Source organism: Convolutriloba macropyga, chromosome 8, assembly GCF_964194025.1.
Source record: "Convolutriloba macropyga chromosome 8, txConMacr16.3, whole genome shotgun sequence".
NCBI lineage: Eukaryota > Metazoa > Xenacoelomorpha > Acoela > Convolutidae > Convolutriloba > Convolutriloba macropyga.
The window spans coordinates 20,012,407-20,037,229 of record NC_134475.1 but is presented as its reverse complement, the minus strand read 5'-3'; the positions used below and the strand labels follow the sequence as shown (position 1 = coordinate 20,037,229).

At 37.3% G+C, this 24,823-nt stretch overlaps 1 protein-coding gene across 2 annotated transcripts; it reads left to right on the top strand.

Moving 5' to 3' along the window:
• Positions 1-6,104: 6,104 nt before the first annotated feature.
• LOC142343994 (uncharacterized) lies at positions 6,105-22,170 on the top strand. 2 transcript variants are annotated; one of them, XM_075395425.1, is made up of 3 exons: positions 6,105-6,135; positions 18,560-18,734; positions 21,726-22,170. In XM_075395425.1, the coding sequence occupies exons 1-3, from the start codon at positions 6,128-6,130 to the stop codon at positions 21,945-21,947; spliced, it is 405 nt and encodes a 134-aa protein (XP_075251540.1). In that variant the 5' UTR covers positions 6,105-6,127; the 3' UTR covers positions 21,948-22,170. The 2 variants fall into 2 exon arrangements, with proteins under 2 accessions (XP_075251540.1, XP_075251539.1); XM_075395424.1 differs by lacking the exon at positions 6,105-6,135 and having other exon boundaries at positions 18,299-18,734.
• Positions 22,171-24,823: the final 2,653 nt, after the last annotated feature.

Here is a 24,823-nt window from a genome sequence, read left to right as displayed (position 1 = left end):
TCATTTTAAACACTTAGTGGAGCGAGACATCATTAGTGTGACATCATTAGCATGACTATAATTTTTGGTCACACATGACTAACCAAAATCTCAAAAACAAATTCCGCACTCTAAAATTGACTTTTCTTCATTTTAATTGAAAGAGATAAGGTCAAGTGACTGCGTGTCACTATGGTTATTTGAGATCAGCTGTTAGAAGCAGCAAACAGATTCTGAATCATTTTTTCATTCAGAATCTGTTTGCTGCTTCCAACAGCTGATCTCTAAACTTCTCCGTTTATAATAGAATTTTTTGGTCTGTTTTTTTAGCTGACTCTGAGACTGCAGATTTACACTGCCACTTGCGGTTTATTTGACAATCTGTCAGCTACGCTATGAAGTTATGTCTGTTTTCGAATGCAGTCGACATGTTAGTTCTCCAGAGGACACTTGAAAATTCGGGAGGATTTTCGGTGGAACAGAGAATGGAAAAGTTTAATTGGTAAACGTCACGTAGACATGGAAGCACAATGCTGAGCTGAAAACCTCTTGGGGAAGGTTAGTAAACCAGGGTGTACACGTGATCCGTAACCTCCACGTGGTGTCCCCGGGTAACTACCGCTAGCTCAGTTAGTGGAAGTTAGCTAAGCGGATAGTCTGAGGGTTGTGCCCTAAGCAAGCCACCCCGGACTCAAAACAAATCTGCTGTGAATTCCTTGCCAACCCGATACTCATCAGCGCAGGCAAGAGCCTGAGATGAAGGAGTTGAGACAGAGCTTGGAATACTGCCATTGAAAGAAGGGAGAAGTAGTTGTAGTCAGTGGGACCCTGTTAAAAAATGACTCTTGCAGTCGTGTCCTCTGACTTCTAACTGCGGGATTGTCTCCAATTGGAGAAAGATTGTATATGGTTCGAAAGTCAACAAAGTAGCGCAAGCGAAATAGAGACAAGTAGATGACGATGCCTATTGAGTAGTAAATTGGTAAGACCCCAAACAAAAGTCTCTTGTGAACTCAAGAAGCGCATCAACCTGAAAGCTCTGCGAGTAATAATGACTGAAAGCACGTGTTAGTAAGGTTGTTGCGTGAGTGAACATGAGATGAATGCTACACTGTATGACTTAAAGGTGGTTGGGAGTGGAAGAGAAAATTGTGTGTGATCCCTGCGCAATATTAGTATCTGAAGGGAAGACCACTTAGTAAGAAACACTATGTAAGGTCCAGACAAAATAGATGTAGTGATAGTCACAGAAATAACATCACTGAGTACTGTTGCATCTGTGATCGCAGAGCTAAAAGATAATGAATGACTGCACTACATGTTTGGTCCAGACAACACATGCTCTGCTATTTCCCGAATGTTGGTCTTGAGGCTTCTTGTGCCCTCACGCACTGTGCCAAATCATCTAATGGCTTAGAGATGATGACCGAAATTCTGTTCAAGGAGACTTGAGGCTCAAGGGACTCGACTCCTCAAAGAGCTGGACCCCAGAGGGTCTTTGCACCGTAGCTCTGATCTCCATGGCTTGGAATTTATTCCTCCAAAGTTCTGATGACTAAATACCTGAGGCTTCGGCCAAAGGGGAGGTGCAATTCATGTTCCTGGTTAGATTTTTAATTATTTGGTTAGGGTACAGTAAAATTTGAAACATACTTTCAATTGATAGATCGATTAGCAGACGAATTTCTTCTGGACATGTTTTACTTCATTAAATACAGCAAAACATCAATGAGAATTTAACAACATATTTAGCGGCCACAAAGGAAAGCTGTTAATAATTCGAGAATGAAATATTCGTTTAATGAAGTCGTCGTCGCTCTCAAAAGTCCGCAAACTTTTCAACTCTTTGGACACTAATTTGGCAAGATGAAATAAGAAGTTCCATTTTCCTATTGTCTTTTTGCATATCTTAATGTTGGCCGATTTCAGAGATAATAATAATAATATCAGAGCAATAAATCCTACTGATATTAATAGTTACTGTAGAGTTCCTGCTTGAACTATTACTGACTCTAAGCAACTTTCAAACCACACTAACTTTTATACTGAACAAGGCGGCTCGGTAATGTGCGATGGCACATAAGGTTCCGACCCAGCCCATCCACAATTTTGGCATAATTGTCTACCAAATGAGGAACAGATAGAAAAACCCAAAAATTATTTTTTGTGAATCCCGAAAAAGCCCAAGTCTTTTCCAAAAACTTCTGTATGAACGATAAGATAGCCTTCTAAGCAAATAATTCAGTGGAGTAAATATTAATGCATTAGATGGCTGTAATATCTCAATATTAAGAAAGCGAGTCAAGACGAACAGCAAAATCAAACAACAACAACAACAAACATTAATTACATCAAAAAAATTATGTCCCTCTTAAAAACTAAATTTATTAGCAAAGTCAACATACCGTCGGATAAACCTAAAACTAAACAAAAATAACTTATAAATCACCAGAAAACATATGCAACCAGTCCATAAAATGGTTTGGTAACAATTATACAAAAAAGAACAAAAACAGTAGGTAAAAAAATTAACTTATTTTTTGAAACAGTTAACTTCAAAGTAATAAATTCCATTAGGAATCAATTAAAATTACCACAAATTTATGATTACCACTGCTTCTATAGAAGGGCATTAGGACCTGTCCTTATTCATTTTTTAAAGCGGCTAAAAAGAACAACAAAGAACAAACAAAATTTCAATTGAAACTTGCCGGAAAACGCTGTCAAAACAGTCAAGCCAAATTTTGACACACAAAATATATTTGATTGCGCCTTCTTCAAACAGCTATAATGTAGTACGTGGCCATTCATTAGTAACACTAGGTAACAAGTAGACAAAAAAAGCGAAGTGCTAAAGTATGTAATACTTTTGATTTTTTTTCGAAACAAAATTACATTCAATATCATAAAAGGCATTAATTACAAAAGAGCTATTTAAATCGGGTCGTTTATTCGTTAAAAGGAAGCCCTCGAGACCTGTAGTTATCCAGAATATTTCTTGCATCAACAAAATGAACGTCAAATATGACAAAAATCAAATTAATTTACTTTTTTTGTGAAAAATCGATGTCGAAGCCAGTAAGGTCATAACAAATTCCTTAGAAAAAAGATTTTGGGACACCAATCCCTTTTATTCCTTTGACACCCAAAATGTCATATTTGACCTGTAATTAACTAACGAGATTAGGTAACAAAAAGAAACATAAAAAAAACAAAATTGCGAAATTAAAAAGTTTTTTTTTTTAATTTTTGGAAAACGATTGTTTTCAAAGTCACGAAAGCCATCAGCTATCTATTAATATCAGAATATCGGTTATTCTATTCTTCCATGAAAAGCCAATGAAAGCTATCACTATACAGGAAATTTCATACGACCGAACCGACAAATCATAAATGACAGTTTGAGACAAAACAAATTTAAAAAGTCGAGGCCGTTAAAACGATGATATATATCTTTCAGGATTTTAATATGTTCAATTGTGCCATATTTTGAATGCAAAAAAGGTGACATGAGAACTGTCAACAATCTGATAATGTGACAAATTTAGAATACGTGAAAAACTGGCAAATATCAAAACAAACAAAAATCTGAAATCTTGTCGTATCAAAGCCAGAAAACAATAACTTCAGGCTTAAAACTACAACCGAGATTAAATATTAAATCAGAGGAAAAAGAAGCAGTCTTTCTTTGCTGACACTAAGCTGGAAGTTGTACAAATTAAGAAAAAAATAGAGGAAAAAATATTTAAGCTATTATTTATTGAAAACTCAATTATTTTTAAAAAAAGAAACGACCATAAACTTTCAATTAAAAAACTAAACGCATTAGGAGCTGCTTAGCAAGCGAATTGGTCGGACCTATCACTCCTGAGCTTTGATTTGATATGTTCTGTTCTTTATTATTAAAAAAATTTTTTTTTTAAAAAAAAAAGATCGACTGATTACAACCCGATTTTTTTCGGATTGTAACAGTCCAAGAATGGCCCAAAACTAGCCCTGTAAATACTTATTGTCAGTTAGGAACAATTGATTTTTCGAATGTTGTAGATATAGATAATTTGTTAGTTGAAAACTCAAAATAAAATCTGCATTTTTGATAATCAACGAGTAAAGTTAGCAAAAAACGGCAAAGTTTTAACTACAGTGCACTCTCAGCGGACTCTGAAGTAGAAATAGCCCCCCTCTGAGTCTACAAAGATTGTATGAGTGTTGTTTGGAGGTTTACTGTCGGCAAATTTAATCAAAGTGGACAAAAGTAGCTTATTTTGTGCTGTTTTTGATGAAAAAGGCTAAATTTTGAAATTTTTATCCAGATTTTTTGACCAAAAAAATGAAATCAAAACAATCAACAATGCTTTTTCGTCTTCAAAAATAAAATCAACGATACTATTTATAAAAATTATAACAAATTTTAGCAAAATTGACGAAAATTTAGGCAAAAATTCCGGAAAATGTGAATAAAAACAACGTGAATTCACTCTTCTTTTCTCAGAAGTTTAAACCTCGATAACTCCCTGTAAAAAACGAAAATTAAAAAAACTTTTTAATTCCATATTCTACGCTGGACGAGCTTTCTAATGATACCAGTCTCAACTCTCTACGATGAATATATCGAGCGGCGAAAATTCACGGAACAAAAAAAACCCAGTTGAGTATATAGTTCCTCCCCCCCTCAAGAGGGTCGGAACAATAAGTGCCTTTAAAGACATGTCCGTCTTGCGCCCGTAAAAAGGGATTGGAAAAATCTCGTCCACAGAAAAACCAAGAAAAAATGGAAACAGGAAACTGACGGCATTTCTTGACTGAAAAAATTGCAGGTTAAAGCAGGTTAAAAAAGCAAATATTTTCTGTTTTAGTTTTGCTTTTGACATTGAGTATCAGCTAGGGTACTGCTATTCTATTTTTCATCACAAACATGAAATAAAAAATGCGGGTTTGATCAATTTATCTAAAGAATTGACGTCGCAGATCTTTTTTAGATTTTTACCTTAGGTAATACAAGTTGTAAAATGTTATTTTTTCAAACGATTACAACAATTTGGTATTAATAAACTTGTGTCAAATTAAAGTATTTCTTGCAAAAATATGGGATCGCTTTTTTCAACATTTATCTAATTGATAATTTCAGATAAGATACGTAACGCCAAGGCGATCTGGCAATTTATCCATTTTTTCTTGATTTTGAGACAAAAAAGCTTTGTTATTCTACAATTTTCAGTACAATAAAGGAAAAAAATATGGATTTTTTCCTTCCAAAATTTGCGTTTCAATTGAAAAAAGTAGAGTTTTTTCCCTTTCTCTGCAATTATGAAGATATATTTCTATGAGGCTCTATATTTCAATTCGCTGTAGCTAGGGACTCAAATCGTTGCCGAAAATCAACTTCTGCTTTAGACAAAAGAAAATAGTAATGATCAATATCACTATAGGTATCAAAACAATTGAAACTGTTCATATAGACTTTTAATAGATTTTTACGTCTGCTTGTCTACGGAACCGTTTTTAGCTATCAGGATTCTCTGGTTCTAGTGGTTCGTGTCTTTTGAAGTCCAATTTTTTCCTCTATTTTTTTTTCAAAAATCTTTGTTTTGAATGGCAAAAATCAGAGCTCTTTGCCTTCTCTGCAATAATGAAGAAACTTTTTACGAGGCTCTAATTTTCATATCACTATACTTATTTACCCAAATTGTTGCAAATAATTAGCTTCTGCAAACAAAAATAGTAGTTTTTAATATTGACATAGGTATCAAACTAATTGAAACAATTTAGAGTTCTGAAAATATTGTTAGTCTGCTTTTCTACGCAACCCCGTTTTTAGCTATGTGGATTCTCTGGTTCTACTGGCATGATCTCAGAAACGCGAAACTTTACATTGCATTAAAAAAATGACTACTGGTCTAAAAAAACTAAGATCAATAATGCCAAGAGGCATCCAATTGTGTCGAAATGACTGACGGATTTCATTCAATACGTTAGAAATTTAAAAAAACTTGTCAATTCTAACTTAATTTAACCAGGTTGCCGTTGGATTCAACATGACTTTGACTGTCTAGCTATTATTATATGTGACGAATATTCCCGCCTATCTTGGCATTGATTTTTTGTCATGTATTGTTGATTTTGTATTCTTGACCTTTATAACTGCAAGATGCGAGTGTAAGTTTATAAACATTCAATTTTGGTCCAAAAGATTTTCCATTGCCACGTACGCTGCAGTTTTTTTCCGATTCTCCGGTACGTGGCAATAAGTCCGGATTGAGTGACCTGCATCATATCAGTTTTTAGCAAAACTGTTTTACGTGTGGGAACAAATCTTTTTTAATTTATTCTTCATTTAGCGTCAGCTACTCCTTTACAATAATAAAGGGGTCGCTGTCGCCAAATAAACAATAAATTGACTTTGGCCACTCGTCAGGTTTTTTTAATGCGACCGTTGTCCAAACTAATGGATTGTGATCAGAATCAAATTCTATCATTGTCCTGACTAGCTTGCGACCGTAACACTTTCCCGACCCCATAATTTGGGTCGCATGATGATTCGCGGGTGTAAGTTTACAAATGTTGAACATTGGCCAAAAAGATTTTCCATTGTCACTGACGCTGCAGTTTTTTTCTAATTCTCTGTACGTGGCACTAATTGTGGATCAAATGACATGCCTCATATCAGATTTGAGCAAAACTATTTTTTGCATGGGAACAAACCATTTAAAATTATTCTTTATTTAGTATTGCGGCTGAGCTTAACAACTCAGAAATCAAATTGAATAGCGCTTCAAGGCCATTTCAAGCCTTAAAGCTAGAATAGTGTGACAAGCGAGATTTAATGCTACATTCTATCGAAGCCAAACGGATTTGTTCATTTTGTTCAACATTTATATTTAGCAACTATTACTAGTACACAATCGTCATTCATGAAGTCAAACTATAACTCAAACTCGAACTACCTCAACAACCAGCAAAATAATACAACGACTTAACAGTATTGCATCAGATTCTTTGCGATTGGATTGCGAATCAACCTGTTATTGATACAGAATATTCGACAAAACTTCTACATGGTTAACAAATTTCCCATGACATCAAATTTACACTGAAAAAGTGACGTTATGGAAAAGTGTTCACATTCCGTCGAAATCATTATCTACAACCAATCAACAGTTGAATTTGACATGTAAATCCACGTGACTAGCAGCATAAAAGGAGCTTGAAAAACTACCAAAAATCAGAAGAAATTTGCAATTTTGGTTAAATTAAACTGACATACAGTGCGTATTGAAGCACACTCTCTTGAGCGGTAAATTACTTGTTATCGTGTCTTGTTTTTGTAGATCAAATTAGTGATTGTACAGCCTAACGTTACTCTGACTTATTGAAAATAGAATTTACTTTGAAATTCTCAAATTTTCACATTGCGGAACAAAGTTCTAATAAGTAGAGTTACGGAGCAGATAAACTGTTCGTTCTTGTTTCATTCATTTACCAGTTGCCTAGGCTGATTGCAGTTAGTTGATCGGTAGATCTGAGAACCTGGTTACAAAGATATACAAAACTTTGTATTTCGCCCATGTATTAAGATTGGGTATAAAACATAAAAGGTAGCCCCACCAACGCAGTTCACCCAGCGTTGTTTATTTTTACATCAGATAGTAGGCCTGCCTAATGTTCATAACCCTGTGAAATTTTATCTCACTAGTATTTGTGGTTAAGGAGATATCATTGAAAAACATCCAATTTGAGACTATTTGGTTATTTGAAATTTTGGACTTTTGCTTAGTTGAAGCAAAGTTGTTTGTTATTCGGCAAAGCTGAACAATTAGTTATTTGACATTATTGAATATCAAGTAATGCAACGGCATTCTATAGTATAGCGGATAATACAGTTCACAAAAGTTAACTGCAAAAACACAATATCCGAACAGATTTGAAACCGCTGAAACGAACTGGGCGGTGTAAAGTTTTCCTTGACTTTGATATGAGAGCAGCCGTTACATTTGGTCCGCCGACCCGGACAGTGAAAGGCAAACTGCTGTCCAATCTGATGAAAAGAGTGCCGAAGGCACCCCCCAAAGAGAATCAAAAAAATCAACAGCACAACGCCAGTGAGGCAGAGCGAAAGTTGCGAGTGCAAATCACAAAACACGTTGAAGAATTAACCTCGCTTAAAAAGAACAAGCAAAGCAAAATGCAACCAGGCAATCCCTGCACAACCAGCAGAGAGGAGCTTCAATCAACAGCACAAAGGTACGACAAGAAGTTCCAAGATTTATTAGAAGAAGTCAATACCAAAACAGGGATTGGCTACAAATTTATTGAAGATTCAGATCGACCCAACAAACTAAAGGTCCTCTACCAACAGACTGTTCACCTGCTAGAGGAAGAAATACCCAAGCAACTGCAGCGTCGAAACAAGCTTAAGCCCTATCAAGCTAATTTCGTTGAAGAACATCTGAAAGAAGCAAGGAAGTGCAAAGCAAGTTTGGACTATCATTGGCTTTCATATATAAGCAAAGGCACGCAACCAGAAATGAACGAAGAGCAAAACAACGCAACCCAAGCTGTGAATGACAGCGAGAGCCACAACAACTACCCAACGGACAGCCCAGTTGCTCAAACAGTGCAAAATGGAGCAACAGCAAGTGGCCAAGAGACGGAGAATGTTTCGGAAACATCTTCAGCAAAGCAAAGGCGCGAGGAAAGGATGAAGAAATTCGATATCGAATTCGAAACCAAGATGCGACTGGAACAGGCACGGTTCGAGCGGAGGAAGCTAGAGCTAGAAATGCAAATGAAGGAACTGGAAACCAAGCATCAACTGCTGGAGGAAGAGCGTGAGCTAGAGCGCAAAGTGAAGAGAACAGCATTAGAGAACGATGATGCTCGTTCCCAATCAACTGGTGCTCGCAACAAATCACCCTTCAACTGGACCCCAAAGAAGAGAGATGTATCAGACTGGGCCAGCAGAATCGACAACCTTCTAACACCAGATCGATCAACAGCTCGCTTCGAAGTAACCCCTGAAGTGAACAGGCAAAGTCACTTCTCACGATATCGCAGTTCACGAGACCGATCCTGAAGTGTTGAAGACCGAGACGTTTCCCCCAGAGCTGGTCTATTACGATACAACACTGGCTATTCAGGTAGTAGTAGCCTACCAAAGCTGAAGTTGAACAACTTCGACGGAAACCCTCTCGAATGGCCGGAGTGGTCAAGTATGTTCATTGCTACAGTGGATCAACGACCAATACCAGACTCAGAGAAGACGAGCCATCTAAAAACTCTACTGACAGGCAAGGCGAGGTCAGCAATCTCTGGAATGGGCTATTCTGGACAGTTCTATGGTGCTGCATGGAGCATTCTGGAGAGGAAATTTGGAAGGCCTCATGTGATCATTGATGCACAACTGGAGAGTCTTCGCAAAGCAAGTCAGGTTAAACCACACGACTCAACAGGTCTGATCAGTTTCTCAGTTATTGTTTCGAACTTTGTGAATGTGCTCAAAGAGTACAAGCAGATTGGTGATCTGCAATCAAGCTCGACATTGTTTATTGGCAGTAGATAAACTACCCCAAGTTCTCAAAGAGAAGTGGTGGTTCTATGTTGATGATAAAGATGAAGATTGGCCTGATCTGATTATGTTTGAAAAATGGCTATCAAGAATAGCATTCGTGCACGAAGGGTTTTCAGCTTTCAAGGGAGAGCGCAGAGAAGAAGACCGAAGAGGCACAAATAGAGACAAACGGTTCTCGAAAACATCGAACTTCAGTGCAAGTTCGAACGTGAAAGAAACGAAGCAAACGCAAAGTGATCACTGTCCGCTAGCTGATGGCACTCATAAAATATGGAACTGTCCACTATTCAGGAACATGAGTGTGAATGATCGGTACGCAGCAGTGAGAAAGCAACGCTTATGTTACTGACGTCTAGGCAAAGGGCATGCAATCAAAGATTGTAAAGTCAATGCGTGCGGCATCAATGGATGCATCAAGAAGCACAACCGATTGCTACACTCAGAAAACCAAATGGACGAGGGCAATCACGCGGTCAACGTAAGCGCAGCAACAATCAACCAGAGTAACGAAGTTACTAGCTTTCTTCAGATAGTTCCTGTCTCAATACAGAGCGATGGCAACAGGCTGAACACATATGCTTTCCTCGATAGTGGATCAACGGTATCATTCATCGATCAAAGTGTGCAAGAGAAGTTACGAGCCCAAGGCACCGATGTGACGCTCAAAATAGCTGGCATACACGGAACGAAAGATCTGAAGACAGAAAAGATTCCTCTAAAAATAAAGGGAGTACATTCAAAGGTGCATTCAATCGAAGCGTTTGCACACCCGTCAATCTCCTTGGGAAACAAAAACTACAACTACAACAAGCTGAAGCAAAACTTCAACCACTTGAGTGTTTTACCCTACAAAAGCTTCAACTTGATGGAAGTTGGCATCATCCTTGGTCAAGATGCTTATGAGCTACAACGACCATTGGACTACAAGATAGGAAAACGAAGTGAACCTTTCGCCGTTCTAACAGAGCTAGGATGGGTAGTCAGTGGACCCATGACGGGCAAAAGAAGACAAAATGTTTGTCATTTCGCCTTCACTGAAGATGTGAAAGTGGCTGAGAATATCCAAACCTGGTGGGACATAGAGACCTATGCTTCCAAAATCAACGTCGTCAGTCAGTCAAAGAAGGAACTGCAGGCACAAAAGATGCTAGAGAGTACGACAAAGTTCACAGGCGAGCGGTATGAAGTGGGAATGCTGTGGAGTGAACCAGAGCCAAACCTACCGAACAACTACAAATCAGCCTTGGGTCAGCTTTACTCACTGGAGCGAAGATTCCAAAGGGACACAAACCTGAAGAATTTGTACCAACAGTCAATAGATACAGATGTAGAAAAAGGATTCGTAAAGATATTGGACGAGTCCGAAGTGAAAGGCAACTTCGGGAAGGAATGGTATTTGCCACACCATCCAGTGCTAAACCCGAACAAGCCTGGCAAAGTAAGACGTGTTTGCAACGCTGCCTCAAAGTACAAAGAAGTATGCCTAAATGATAAGCTACTAGCAGGACCTGATCTGCTACATGGGTTGATTGGAACAATATTCAGATACCGTGAAGGACCAATAGCCCTGACAGCTGACATCGAATCGATGTTTCTACAAGTGCAAGTTCCCGAACAGGATAGAAGTTGCTTGAGGTTTTTATGGCGTCCAAGAACTAACGAACCTGTTCAGATATACGAATATCAGCGTCACGTATTTGGAGCTAAGAGTTCTCCAACTTGTGCAAACTATGCTCTCAAGCGAGTGGGACTGGACAACGAAAAGGAGTATCCGATTTCAGCGAAGGCAATACAAAACAACTTCTACATGGACGATTTCATCAAATCAGTAGAAACCCCGGAAGAAGCAATTGAAGTTTTCAACCAACTACAACCTCTTCTTTCACAACATGGATTTGAACTGAAGAAGTGGATAAGCAACAATGATGCGGTTACCAAAGCAATCCCAGAAGACTTGAAGTCAATCAGCAACACAAAGCAAGTCGAAGTGGAGCCCAATACGGAGGGATCCTCAGTGCTAGGATTACAATGGACCGTTACTGATGACAGTCTTCAAGTATGCAGAGGTACAAACAAGGAAGTTGAAGCACCTATAACCCAGAGGAAGATTCTGTCACTGGTGTCTTCAGTATTCGACCCGATCGGATTGTTTGCTCCGTTCAGTGTTCATATGAGACGACTTCTGAAAGCCATCTGGACTAAGAATGGACAACATTGGGACAACGAAGTGGAACCTAGTGAAGAAGAAGAATTCCTGAGATGGAAAGGAGAACTTCCAATAGTGGCTGAAACCAGCATCGATAGAAGATACTTCAACAGAGAGAGGGATAAAACCGAACTTCATGTGTTTGCTGACGCATCTGAAGACACGATGTGTGCAGTGGCCTATCTACGTTCACAACCAAAAGAATATTCAGCTGACTTAGCAATTGTCATTGGAAAATGCAGAGTGGCACCGATGAGGCATCTTTCAATACCCCAACTGGAATTGCAAGCGGCAGTCATGGCAGTGAAGTTGAAAGAACAGATAGTCAAGGAACATGAAATGAAGATAAATAGTTGCAGTTTTTGGTCAGACTCAACTACCGTATTGCAGTGGATACACAGTTCCCATCGTAAACAACAAGTGTTTGTGGCCAATCGAGTGGCTGAGATATTAGATACAACCGCTGTTTCGCAGTGGAAACATGTGAGCGGTATCAACAACCCAGCTGACATTGGCACGAGAGCGATCAACATTGAAGAACACAAGAGAAGTGAGTGGCTCACTGGGCCGGCCTGGTTGAAGCGATCAGAAAGTGAATGGCCAGAGCAAGTGAATCTAGTCTTCGCCTCAGATGAAGCGAAGATACCCGCATCGGTCTTTGCAACGCAGACCGAAGAGAAGAAAGCTGTTATCCAGTGGGGACGATTCAGTAACAGACTAGTAAATACCGTGGCATAAGTACAGCGAGCATTGAACAAAGACAAACCTGCAACACTCGCAGTCAACATTGAAGAAAGAGGAAAAGCAAAAGCAACAATCTTCAAGTTACTACAGCAAGAACATTTTGGTGAAGAGATGAAATCTCTCGAAGCTGAAAAGGAATTTCCAAAAGGCAGCAAAATTCTACAATTCTCCCCCTTCATAGATAGAGACGGGCTTATTCGAGCCAAAGGCAGAATAGACAAAAGTCAATTTAACTTCAATGCAAAGCATCCAATTCTGCTACATTGGAAACATCATGCGGTTGAATTATTCTTGCGAAACGAGCACAAGGACAATCAACACGAGGGCACTGAGCATGTAAGAAACATTGTTCAGCAGAAGATGTGGATCCTAGGCATGCGGAACGCCTTAAGATCAATCAAGAACAAGTGAGTTACCTGCAGAAAAAGCAGAGCACAAACGATAGCACCAGTCAAAGCAGATCTACCCGAAGAGCGGTTAGATGCTTCAACAGCCTTTACAAATGTTGGAGTTGACTACTTTGGCCCTTTCATTGTGAAGATTGGGCGAAGAAACGAAAAGCGATGGTGTTGTCTCTTTACTTGTCTAACTATGAGAGCGGTGCATATAGAAGTGGTACCCAAGTTGGACACAGATAGTTGTCTCAATGCAATAATGAGATTTTTTGCTCGAAGAGGCAAACCGAATACAATCATCAGCGACAACGGGACAAATTTTGTTGGAGCTGAAAGAGAGTTTGCAGAGTACGTTGCGGAATGGAACAAAGAAGGTATCGAAGAACATCTAATTCAACGAGGAATCAGTTGGAAGTTCAACCCGCCCGCAGCACCTCACTTTGAGTATGGGAGCCGTTGGTGAGAAGTTGCAAGAAAGCAATGTATGCAGTGTTGGGGAACAGATCAGTCACCGAGGACGTTCTTTCAACAACGATGTGCATCGCTGAGCAGACTTTGAATGCGAGACCTTTGACTCCAGTCAGTTCAGATGTTAATGACTTAGAAGCATTGACCCCCAATCACTTCTTGCTTGGCAACAAGAACGTTTGCTTACCCTACCTACCATGCGCGGAGGAATTTGTCGATCATCGAAAGCTCTTTCGACAAACTCAAGCCTATGCAATTCTCATATGGGACAGATTTCGTAAAGAATATCTGCCAACTCTGAATAATCGGCAAAAATGGCGATCTACGGCGAACGAAACCCTTAAAGAAGGCGATCTCGTTTGGTTGATCGAAGATAGTGATAAGCGTGGATATTACAACCTAGGTCGAGTTACGGAGACCATCGATGGGTCTGACGGTGTGATTCGATCAGCTATAGTTCGAACGAACGACGGAGTGTACAAGAGACCAGTAGTGAAGCTCGCCCCAGTAGTACCTGGAAAAGATGTTTTCGCGATGGAAAACAGGGCCGGCGATATTGCGGCTGAGCTTAACAATTCAGAAATCAAATTGAATAGCGCTTCAAGGCCATTTCAAGCCTTAAAGCTAGAATAGTGTGACAAGCGAGATTTAATGCTACATTCTATCGAAGCCAAACGGATTTGTTCATTTTGTTCAACATTTATATTTAGCAACTATTACTAGTACACAATCGTCATTCATGAAGTCAAACTATAACTCAAACTCGAACTACCTCAACAACCAGCAAAATAATACAACGACTTAACAGTATTGCATCAGATTCTTTGCGATTGGATTGCGAATCAACCTGTTATTGATACAGAATATTCGACAAAACTTCTACATGGTTAACAAATTTCCCATGACATCAAATTTACACTGAAAAAGTGACGTTATGGAAAAGTGTTCACATTCCGTCGAAATCATTATCTACAACCAATCAACAGTTGAATTTGACATGTAAATCCACGTGACTAGCAGCATAAAAGGAGCTTGAAAAACTACCAAAAATCAGAAGAAATTTGCAATTTTGGTTAAATTAAACTGACATACAGTGCGTATTGAAGCACACTCTCTTGAGCGGTAAATTACTTGTTATCGTGTCTTGTTTTTGTAGATCAAATTAGTGATTGTACAGCCTAACGTTACTCTGACTTATTGAAAATAGAATTGACTTTGAAATTCTCAAATTTTCACATTGCGGAACAAAGTTCTAATAAGTAGAGTTACGGAGCAGATAAACTGTTCGTTCTGGTTTCATTCATTTACCAGTTGCCTAGACTGATTCCAGTTAGTTGATCGGTAGATCTGAGAACTTGGTTACAAAGATATACAAAACTTTGTGTTTCGCCCATGTATTAAGATTGGGTATAAAACATAAAAAGTAGCCCCACCAACGCAGTTTACCCAGCGTTGTTTATTTTTACATCAGATAGTAGGCCTACCTAATTTTCATAACCCTGTGAAATTTTATCTCACTAGTATTTGTGGTTAAGGAGATATCATTGAAAAACATCTAATTTGAGACTATTTGGTTATTTGAAATTTTGGACTTTTGCTTTGTTGAAGCAAAGTTATTTGTTATTCGGCAAAGCTGAACAATTAGTTTTTTGACATTATTGAATATCAAGTAATGCAACGGCATTCTATAGTATAGCGGATAATACAGTTCACAAAAGTTAACTGCAAAAACACAATATCCGGACAGATTTGAAACCGCTGAAACGAACTGGGCGGTGTAAAGTTTTCCTTGACTTTGATAGGAGAGCAGCCGTTACATTTAGCGACAGCTTCCCCTTTACAGTTTTAAAGGCATAGTTGCTGCTAAATAAAGAACAATCAGTCTTTGTTCTCGCTCGTAAGACTTTTATGCGTTCATTGTCCAGACTATACATGTCCCGATTTCGTTTCTGATCAGACCCAAATTATACCATTGTCCATTGTGTGACCGTATCACTTTCCCAGCCCTATAATTTGTGTCGCACAATTACCCCTGTGTGCCACCCAAATCTGTCTGATCAGAGGCGACTTGGGCATGGGAACGAACTTGGCCTGGGAATAATCTGGTGTTTCCATCTATTTATTTTGAACGTGTTAACCAAAGAAACCAGTCATTGAGAAAATGCAAACGAACACTAACGTTACTGATTAACCATGAGCGTAATGATCTCATAAGAATGACAAAAGGGGTGGTCTCAGTCCGGTGAAGTTTCTGATTGTGTGCAAGGGAAAGGTGGGGTGGTGTGGTTGCCAGCATCTCCTAAAATTGATCTATGACTTAATGATTTTCTGTCATACGTGCTTTAAGTGCTTTTTTTCGAAGACAGAAAGAAAATCAGACAATAAAAGATCAGAGCAAAAATTGGAAGTAAAAAAATTGAAAAAGGACTGGCAAAGCTAATATATTTGTATATTCTAATAGAGAAAAAACAAAGTGGAAGAGTGTAAAAAACAGAGTCAAGTCATAAGGGCGGAAAAAAGAGTGTAATTTCTTTAATCAGTTCATCCTTAATTGATTTAATCAAAACAGCGTGGAATTGTTTAAAAAATGATAGTAACCGCAATCGTGGGGAAAAAGTGTATTATTTTAATCAGCGCACCATAATTTACACGTTTTAAGAAATTGTAAAATGACTAGCGAAAATAGTGTGAAGGCAGTTTAATTTTTTTAATCTACACTCTTTAACTCTTTTCCTCGATAAATAGGAGTGGAATAGACACCACATCCTTCTCTAATTAGGGGAGTGGATTAGGGGTGAAACCCGGCAAATTAATTTTTAGAACAAGAAAGGAGGGAGCGAGCAAGAATTAATTCGGCAAAATGTATGAACCAATAAAGCATCTGCTGTTAACCAAAAAACGTTTTATAAAACATCAAACTGGAATAACTATGAATAATTGCTCTTCTTGCTCACATATTCGTTGAACAAAAGAATATTTTTTTCAATTTTAATTCTTCGAGTATATTCCAATTGTTCAATTATAATTGGATTTTCGGATTTGTAAAAAAAATTTTTTTAGCATTTTTTTCTGTCGTAACCTTCAATTTTTAACAGAGAACAGGACTCGAGTCAAACCCAGGGTCAGGTGGTGATTATGTGAACCGGACAAAAATAGGCCATCATTAGACATACCAGACAAAAAAATTGTTAATGACTCGCATTAGCTTGCAATAGCGCGAGCTACACAAAAGTATTCGACAAACGCATTTATTTCGAAATTCTTTTCGTCTCATCATAATTTATTCTTTTCCGGTAACTGTTTCTACACGAGTTGCCAAAAAAAATCGATGTGAACTCCCTATGATAACAGATTAAACTTCAAACGAAAAAAAAATTATTCTGTTTTAGTTTTGTATAAATTCTCAAAAATTAAAAAAATAACAAAAGAAAACATTAAAGTTTAAAAATTGCATATGCCAATTTTTTGCTTCTTTGTTTTTTTATTGACGTTCTCATATTTTCTCGTTTTAATGCTCTATGCCAGTAGATATGAAATTTCAAGCGGGCTCCGGAATTCTTCCGGCGTGGTTTTTGTATGGTTAGAGTTGTTCCGAAACAGGATGTAAATGTCATTCCTGCACGTGTTAAACTTTGATTTCTGTGTGGTTTAACAGAATTGAGGAGCGGATAGAACAGAATGTGCTGGATTTGTTTTGCGACGGTTTTTGAAAGAAACGCGAGAGAAATGGTTATGAAAGGAATGCTATAAGCGAGCGATATTTCTGATCACGTGCAACACATTTGGAGCAATTCAATGGCTTTAATTCAAACTTTTTTTTATTAAACACATTAGGGAGTAACTGTGGGATATGCTTCGAAGCGTTGTAAACCATCGGAAGCAAATATTAGGCTTTAAATTGAAATTATCCTTGATAATTTGTCGCATTTATCGTTTTTTTTCACAGTTTTTGAATACTCTTTCTTTTATATTCTCTAGTGTGAGCGTTTGTAAAAAATATGCTTCTTTAGAGTTCTGGATGTCAATTTTGAGTTGTTTTTTTGCTAAAGAAGAATAGTTTAATATTGAGATAGTATTGGCCTTTTTTCAGTATTTCTGTTCTTTTATGTTTGTTTTTGAGCCTTTTTGATGACCTTTCCAACTATTTTTTGTCTAATTGTCAACTAATTATAGTCTAATTACCAAAATTTTACAATTCCGAAAGCCTGTTTTCACTCACATAAATGAATAAAGTTTTTTTCGTCCCTTTTCCCTTTTTAGTTTTTCTGAGTTTTTGTGTTGTTTTTGTAGTTAGTCACTATTTGAAGGCACTCGATTTTTACCAATATTCTTTTGAACATTATTTGGCATCCCACAACTGTGTAATTTTTTTGTGCAAAAATATAAGATATTTTTCTCTTTTCTCAGTTTTTATTTGTAAAATGGATTTGCAATAAAGCTCAGTGAAGATCAGAAACAGTTCTTGTTTTGCTTAGTGGTAAATGTTTAGTTAAGGGCATTTTAACGTAGGGTCGATTGCGGAGTTTTCCATTGCGTTTTTTTTAAAGTTCTGTTCACACATTTTCATGTTTTTCTATTTGATGTCATGATTTTGATCACACCGAAACATGAAGTGAAGCGAAGAACCAAGTGGTTTTGCAACATAAAATTGAGTGAAAAAACAATGTTTGAAATTGAACTTGCCTTCTCGCTAGTGTTTTTCGTTCATGTGCGGCAATTTGACTTTAATCTTTGAGTTTTTTCAATTTCTCTTACTGGACTTTTTATATGGTTTTTCTATTCAATTCATAAAAATTCTTTGAATTGTAGGCCAGTAGCTGTCCTTCTATGTTTTGCGTTTTTGCTTTCTAGAATATAAGAGAAAGTAGTGTTAGGTCCCTAAAAAAATTGAACAGAATAAAAAAATGACTCGGTAAAATACAATATACTTGTAATGCTTATGCTTATGAAATTTTGCTGTCTACCAAAGCGCATAAAATTTTCATCTGAATTCGAAAAATAAATTGTGAACTTCACCAAAATTTATGCAAAAATAATCTATAACCAACCAGCTTAAATTATTTGGTTAGATTTGTTACCAACTTTCTCAATTGTCTTGTTGAGTTTTGATTGTCAAAAACAATGTAAAGTAATCTTCTACAGTTGTCAAAAGTACGCATGAACACAACTCTCCAACAGTTTTCAAATGTTATACTTCAGTCTGCTGTTAGTTAATATGACGAACGACTTTGAAGACCAAAAACAAGTTGACGAGCTGACCGAGAGTGCAAAATTTGTGCAGAGTTTTCCCGACTGTTTTGCCTTCATAGCTCAGAAAATATTCCATGAATTGGATTCGAATCATGACGAGCAAATCAGTTGGCGGGAAATTGAGGCAAGTCTGTTTATTAAAATAAATAAAGGGAACTAATTTCATCTTAGTGGTATTTTTTACTTGGCGTATATTCGTAAGCGAAGCAAATGAAAGAAAAGAAATTGGCCGTCTGAAATATATGCTAACCATTTATTGCTTGCTATTGACAGTCACAGAAAAGTACAAGGCGAGCAAATCTTCAAAAAACTAGTGATAAAGGGACAAGGAGGCTCGCTAGTGTGCAATGGCACATATTATTCCCCAACTCGCTCATCCACATTCATAGTTGAATTGTCTACCAGTTAAAATAGATAGACTACATTCCAAATAAAGAAATTGTTAATTTTTATTTTAAAAAACACAGATTCTTGAAAGGAACAAACATGTAAACGAAACTGACCACTTCAACTGACAACTTTTTTTTACTATCAAGCTTAAATGGCCTCTTTATAGTTTCGATCAGAGTTTAAAGCCTCAATTTGGATTTTTAAGTGTGTTCAGTAGTCAATACAATGACCGCTGCACTCACTTCTATATACAAATTCAGAAAGCAAACTTAGATCAAAATTGTTTATACAAGTTGAGCTCAAAGAAAATGAGTAACGTTTTTTGTTTAAATTATAGGATCATTGATCTGAAAGGTTAGTTATTAAATCATTAAAACCCTTATAAGTGAAAAAAAAACAGTAAACTGTCAAGAAAATAGAAGTCCATTTTCTGCAAGAAATTTAGTTTAGGTGACACCATCTCCGAAATTTTCCAAAAACTGTAAAAATTTTAACCACGGATTCGTTCTCCCGAGAATGGGACAAGAATAGGAAAAGATGACAATAGAGGCCGTTTGACTGAAATCAAAACGCTTGTGAAAGTTAATGGCGTCAAAGTTGAAAAAACACGCAAAGTGATATTTTGAAAACGTTTTAGATTTTCTTCTGATAATATTAGAAAGTTTCAAACTTTATCTCACAAGTGGCCACACCGAGCCAAATGCAATTGAAAAACATCAATAATAAGCGTCATTCTGAAACAACAACTGCTTTTTGGACAACAATTGTTCAAGGTCAAAATAGTGGTTTTCTGGTCACAACTACAAAACTAAAACTTCAAATGGGCGTCTGGCTTGAACCAAGTTTTTTTTTATCAGAAAGCTAATCGGATTTGTTTGTACTGAGACTCAGAGATAAGTAAACAAAAAACAACAATAAATGACAAACAATCAGAAATTCATTTTTAATTTAAACAAAAAAAATAAGAACACATATTTTTTTTAAAAAAAGACACATTTGTTTGAAATAAATTAGAGCGAGGTTTTCTTGTTAATATGGTCAACTTACAAATCATGAGGGGCCAAAAACAATGAGGGGCCAATTAATTTTTGAGTTCTTTATATTGTTTGCATATCAAAAATTAAAAAGCGCTGGCCAGCGAAATGCAATACTCTTATACAAAAATAAAAATTGCATTTATGCAATTTTGGAATACCAGTTGCACTCAAAAATTGGCTTAGAAGTTAGAACAAAAGAAAAAACTAAAACAGTAAAATCTAAAAAATCCTCCAATGTTTTGCAAAGTCGTCAGCTATAAACTATAACAAAAAAGCATTAACTAATAGTCTTCAATATCCTTTTTGAAGATCTTAATTCAGGAGATAAGACAGAAAATAGAAACAAAAATGTCAAAAAACAACAAAAACGGTCGGAACTCAAAGTTCACTAGTAATTTTTTGAAACCAATTAGTGTAAGAGTGATTTAAATTATTTGGAACGAAAAAAAAAACAATTGGTGAGAATAAAATAGGTTTTTATTACTCAGACTGTGAAAAAACTACAGGGAAAAAAGCAACAATTATAGTCTAAACTCATTAAATCACTATTTTTTTCCGAAAACAAATAGCTTCAAAGTTTTCATATCCCTAAGTTATTTAGTGAAAAAATTGTATAAATATATTAGACATCATTAGAGTTTTAATGGATCCGTGCCACTGTTGAGACTCAGTAGTAGGCATGAGCAAAAAAAGAGTTAAATTCTTCACAAATATTGTATTGAAAAACACATGGTCAAGGTCAAAAACACCAGTGCGTAGTGACAGAACAGTTTGGAAAACAGTGTTTATGCACCCTTAAAGCAAATACATAGATTTTAGTTAAGTTTGTCGGAGAGTCAAGACGAATAAGCAAAAATAAAAGTCGAATGGCTGCACACAAAATCAAATTGCTGTCAAAAATTTTGTTTTCAGATCCAAAACTGCTTTTATCTAAGAACCGCAATGAGATCGTAGCCTGGTTATCAGTTCGATGCGAGTAAAATACTGAAATAATTTGTCAAAATTTAACAAAAATTGGCAGAAAACAGTAATAAATTGTCCGCAAAAAGTGAAAAGAGAAATGTTCACTCAGAACTCGTTTAATCCTCGAAAAAAGAGATAAAGGAAAAAATACGTTCTTCCATTTCTGTACCTTATGAATGACCTGCTTTCTTGTATTACAACTCCCAACTCGTTACGATAAATATATCGATCGACCAAAATTGACGAACAAAAAAAATCAGTTGAGCACATAGTTCCTTCCCTACTAAAGTGGAGTCGGAACAATAAGCATGAATATGCTTATTTGATTATGTTTTTTTTTTTCAATTGACTAACGTACGCAATTTCCACTTTTCAGCTTGCTGTGTACATTTGAGCTTTGACCTTAAGACTCTATTTGAAACGTTTACTTGACAGACTAGAGGCTTAAGATTAAAATTTTATGGCTACTCATTTTCATTGACGGGCGAGTCTAGATGCAAATTCAGCGTCAGTATGAAGAGATAATCATTCAGTAACTATGGCCATGTTGCTTATCTACACTTTACCAGCCCCTTCAAAACTCTCAAAATGCAAATTCAAGTCCTAACCGTGTCTAATTGGAAAACGTCTGAAAACGGAGAGGTTGGATTTTTTTAGAAATTAGGACTGGTTGCAGCTGTCTACATTATATTTTATTGTTTACAGATGCCTTCTATTTGTTTCAGCAAAGCTTTCTTGGCAACATTGAGAAACTCCCGTTTGAAAACAAAACAGAACTTAAAGACTGCTTCAGCAAATGGACTCACTTGGACTCTAACACAAACGAGCTCAATTTCGAAGAGTTCTCTGGTTTCTTAAAAGAACTGATGGAAATACTGTGTCTTCAAGATGAGATGAAAAAGGAAACAGTAAGGAGACAAGAACTGAGGAGGAACTATCATTTCTGAACAGTTTTTTTTAAATACGTGCAGTGTGTTCAGATTTAACGAATAAAATTGAACTTTAGAATGCATTTCATCTGAACAAATGTCGAAGCAAGAGAAATGCTCGACCAAAAAGTTGTATGAAAAAACCACGCAGGACATAAATAACATGAATTAACATTAACTCGACTTTAGCGAACAACTGAACTTTAGCTCGACAGAAATCATTCACTATGGACTATTTTGCTCGACCCAAATTTCCATGCTCATCTTTTGCTAGGATCAAACTCTTCGCGTTTCAACCGCTTGACAAAATATGTGTTGCTCGACTCAAAACATTTAGCTGAAAAGATAGGCTGAGCTAATATGAAATTATAAGTAGAGCAAAATTTTGCATAATTCTGCTATTTTTATTCGAATTGTTTATGAGCAGTTTGTTTGCTCATTATTCCTTATAATGTAGTCAGTAAGTAATTAGTGAAAAAATTTTGTTGTTTCAAAGAAATTCATATTTCAAATTTTTTGAAGAGAAAAACTCAAAGTTTCTATTTTTCAACAAGGTGAATTGGATGAAGGCTATTAGAATTAAACTGCATAATTTCGTTCTATCAGTTAATGCGATAAAAAAATTCAGCTGCTGTAACTGCTGTATCTTAAGATCTTAAAAAATTTAAGTCTTCTTGCCAAATTACTAAAGTACTTTCAAGTAACGGCTCTGGAGCAATGATGTTTGGACTCGCTCTGTTGCTGTTTCAGTGTGTATGTGCGTGTGTGTGTGTCTGTGTTATTCGGAGCCCACTCTCCCGATCCAGGTTTTCCAGAGATTAGGCGCTATGTTTGGGTTTTTTCAGGTCTTACACTAGTCTGATTCAAACGTTTCTGGACCTTCCTAGCATCCTCTGCACTGTTCTGTCTCGCATTTTCCTGTCTTTTATCTCAAGTATCGTAACTCCGGATGGTGGCTAGAACGCAGCCTACTAATTCCGCTTAATCCTTTCCGCTGAGGTTGTCGTCCATGACTCTTCTTTTGGGTGCCTCCTCCTTCAGGTGCTTGTTGATGTTTTTCTTTGGGTTGTCATGGGGTTTTTTGGCAGTCTGTTCCAACATACACCCCAAGTCTGCCAGTTATCAGCTTTTTCGTTTCCGTCTAGCCACACATGACTCGGGCACCAGATCGGGGATATCCTTCTATCGTTGTATTCCTTGATGAACATTATTGCCTAGGGGAATTCGAGTAGCAGAGTTGTTCGTTTCGATTTATTACAGAGAGCGAGTCAGTAATGATTTTCAACGATTTGAGCAGGTATTTCTCTAGGCAGGTCTTTAGAGCAGAGTTGAGGGCCACTATTACGGCCTGAAATGACGAGGTAAAGACCCCGGCCGGTCTTGCAATTTCAAGTCTATTGTCACGAGCTACGATGAAGAATCCCGCACTGCCGCTTCTGCTGCTTCCAACTGCTGATCAATCTTTGTATGCTGTTACTTCAGTTGGCTCTAAGTTTAAGATCTTGACAAGAGCTTGGCGCCTCTGGACATCCGATAGATCGCTTTTCTTTGTGTCCGTACGTTCTGTATTGCACGTTGCTCTCTCCCAAGGTTTCTTAGGTCCAGGAAAAGGGCTGCCTCGATCTTGTTTCCAAAGATGTTCTTTGACGGTTCCGTAGCTTTACTTCGCCAGCTGGTCGGTTTGCTTACTGGTCGGCTGTTGTACTCGTTTTTTGGGCATGTGCCTTCTTGGGTTTGTACTTGTTAGCCAAAACGATTTGTCGAAAGTGATTGCCGCTTGTTGATTGGCAGTACATTGAATGGTACTGAGCTCTGCTTCGTTCAGTACTTCCTGGACAGGTGATGTCTCCAGCTGTCCCGTAATGGCTCGAGCTTCAAATTTCTGGCCCTTTTCTAGCTCTTCCATGTTTGCTTTTGATATCCACGGTTGCGAGGCCGGTCCAGCGTTCTGAATAAATGTTTCTCTCGTTGCGATGTAGGTGCGGCGCTTGATGGTCTTGTTGTACTCCCAGTCAGTTCCTGCGATAGCGTAGAGAACTCTGCTTCGATTGACTACCTACTTCGTAACATCTCTAAAATGTGTGTTGAAGCTTAGTTGTCTGTCAGATGCAACGCCCAGCAAATTCGGATTCTCTGTTTGTTTCGCTCTCGTTCCGCCAATGCACAAGTTCAGTTCCTGTTTGCTTTCCTTTGTGTTGGTAGAAAAAAGCTGCATTTCTTTTCTCAAAAATGGAGAGTTTTGCTTTGAGGCTCTATTCATTAACATGGTCAAGTGCTCGCTGCACTTTATGCCTTGCAAATCCGATATCTTGGTTTTGGGTCATAGCCAGCAACATCATTGGCGAAGAGGCTCAAGTGTACATGTTCTTCTAATCCTACTTTCATTTTGTCTTTGCAGATCAAGAATAAGAAGGGGCTGATGACTGATCCTTGGGCATCCTTGACATAAGCAAGCGAGGCGGTTGGTTAATCAGCTTTGGATCCGCTGCACCTGCCACTCATCTGCTGACTGAAGCTTTTTTTGGTCAACTTCCACAGCAGGGCATGTCTCCATACGGTGTAGTATGCTTTTCTGTATTCAATCAACGCGAGAATCGTAGATACAGTATATACAGTAGATACAGAAGCAGAATATATATATATATATAAATATATATATATATATATATATATATATATAAATAACTATGCAGCACTAGCAATAAATCAGATTTATAGAAAGACCTTTGCTCAACCAATGATTTTTGGTTGGACTGACTATAAAAAAACTATCTCTCGATCCTTGAAAAAAAATGATCACACCAAAATGCCTCTGAAACCATGCTTAATACAAAACTTTCATGAAAAGAGTTTTTGTCGACTTTAATTAGGAAGCTCAACGATGTTTTGGTCGA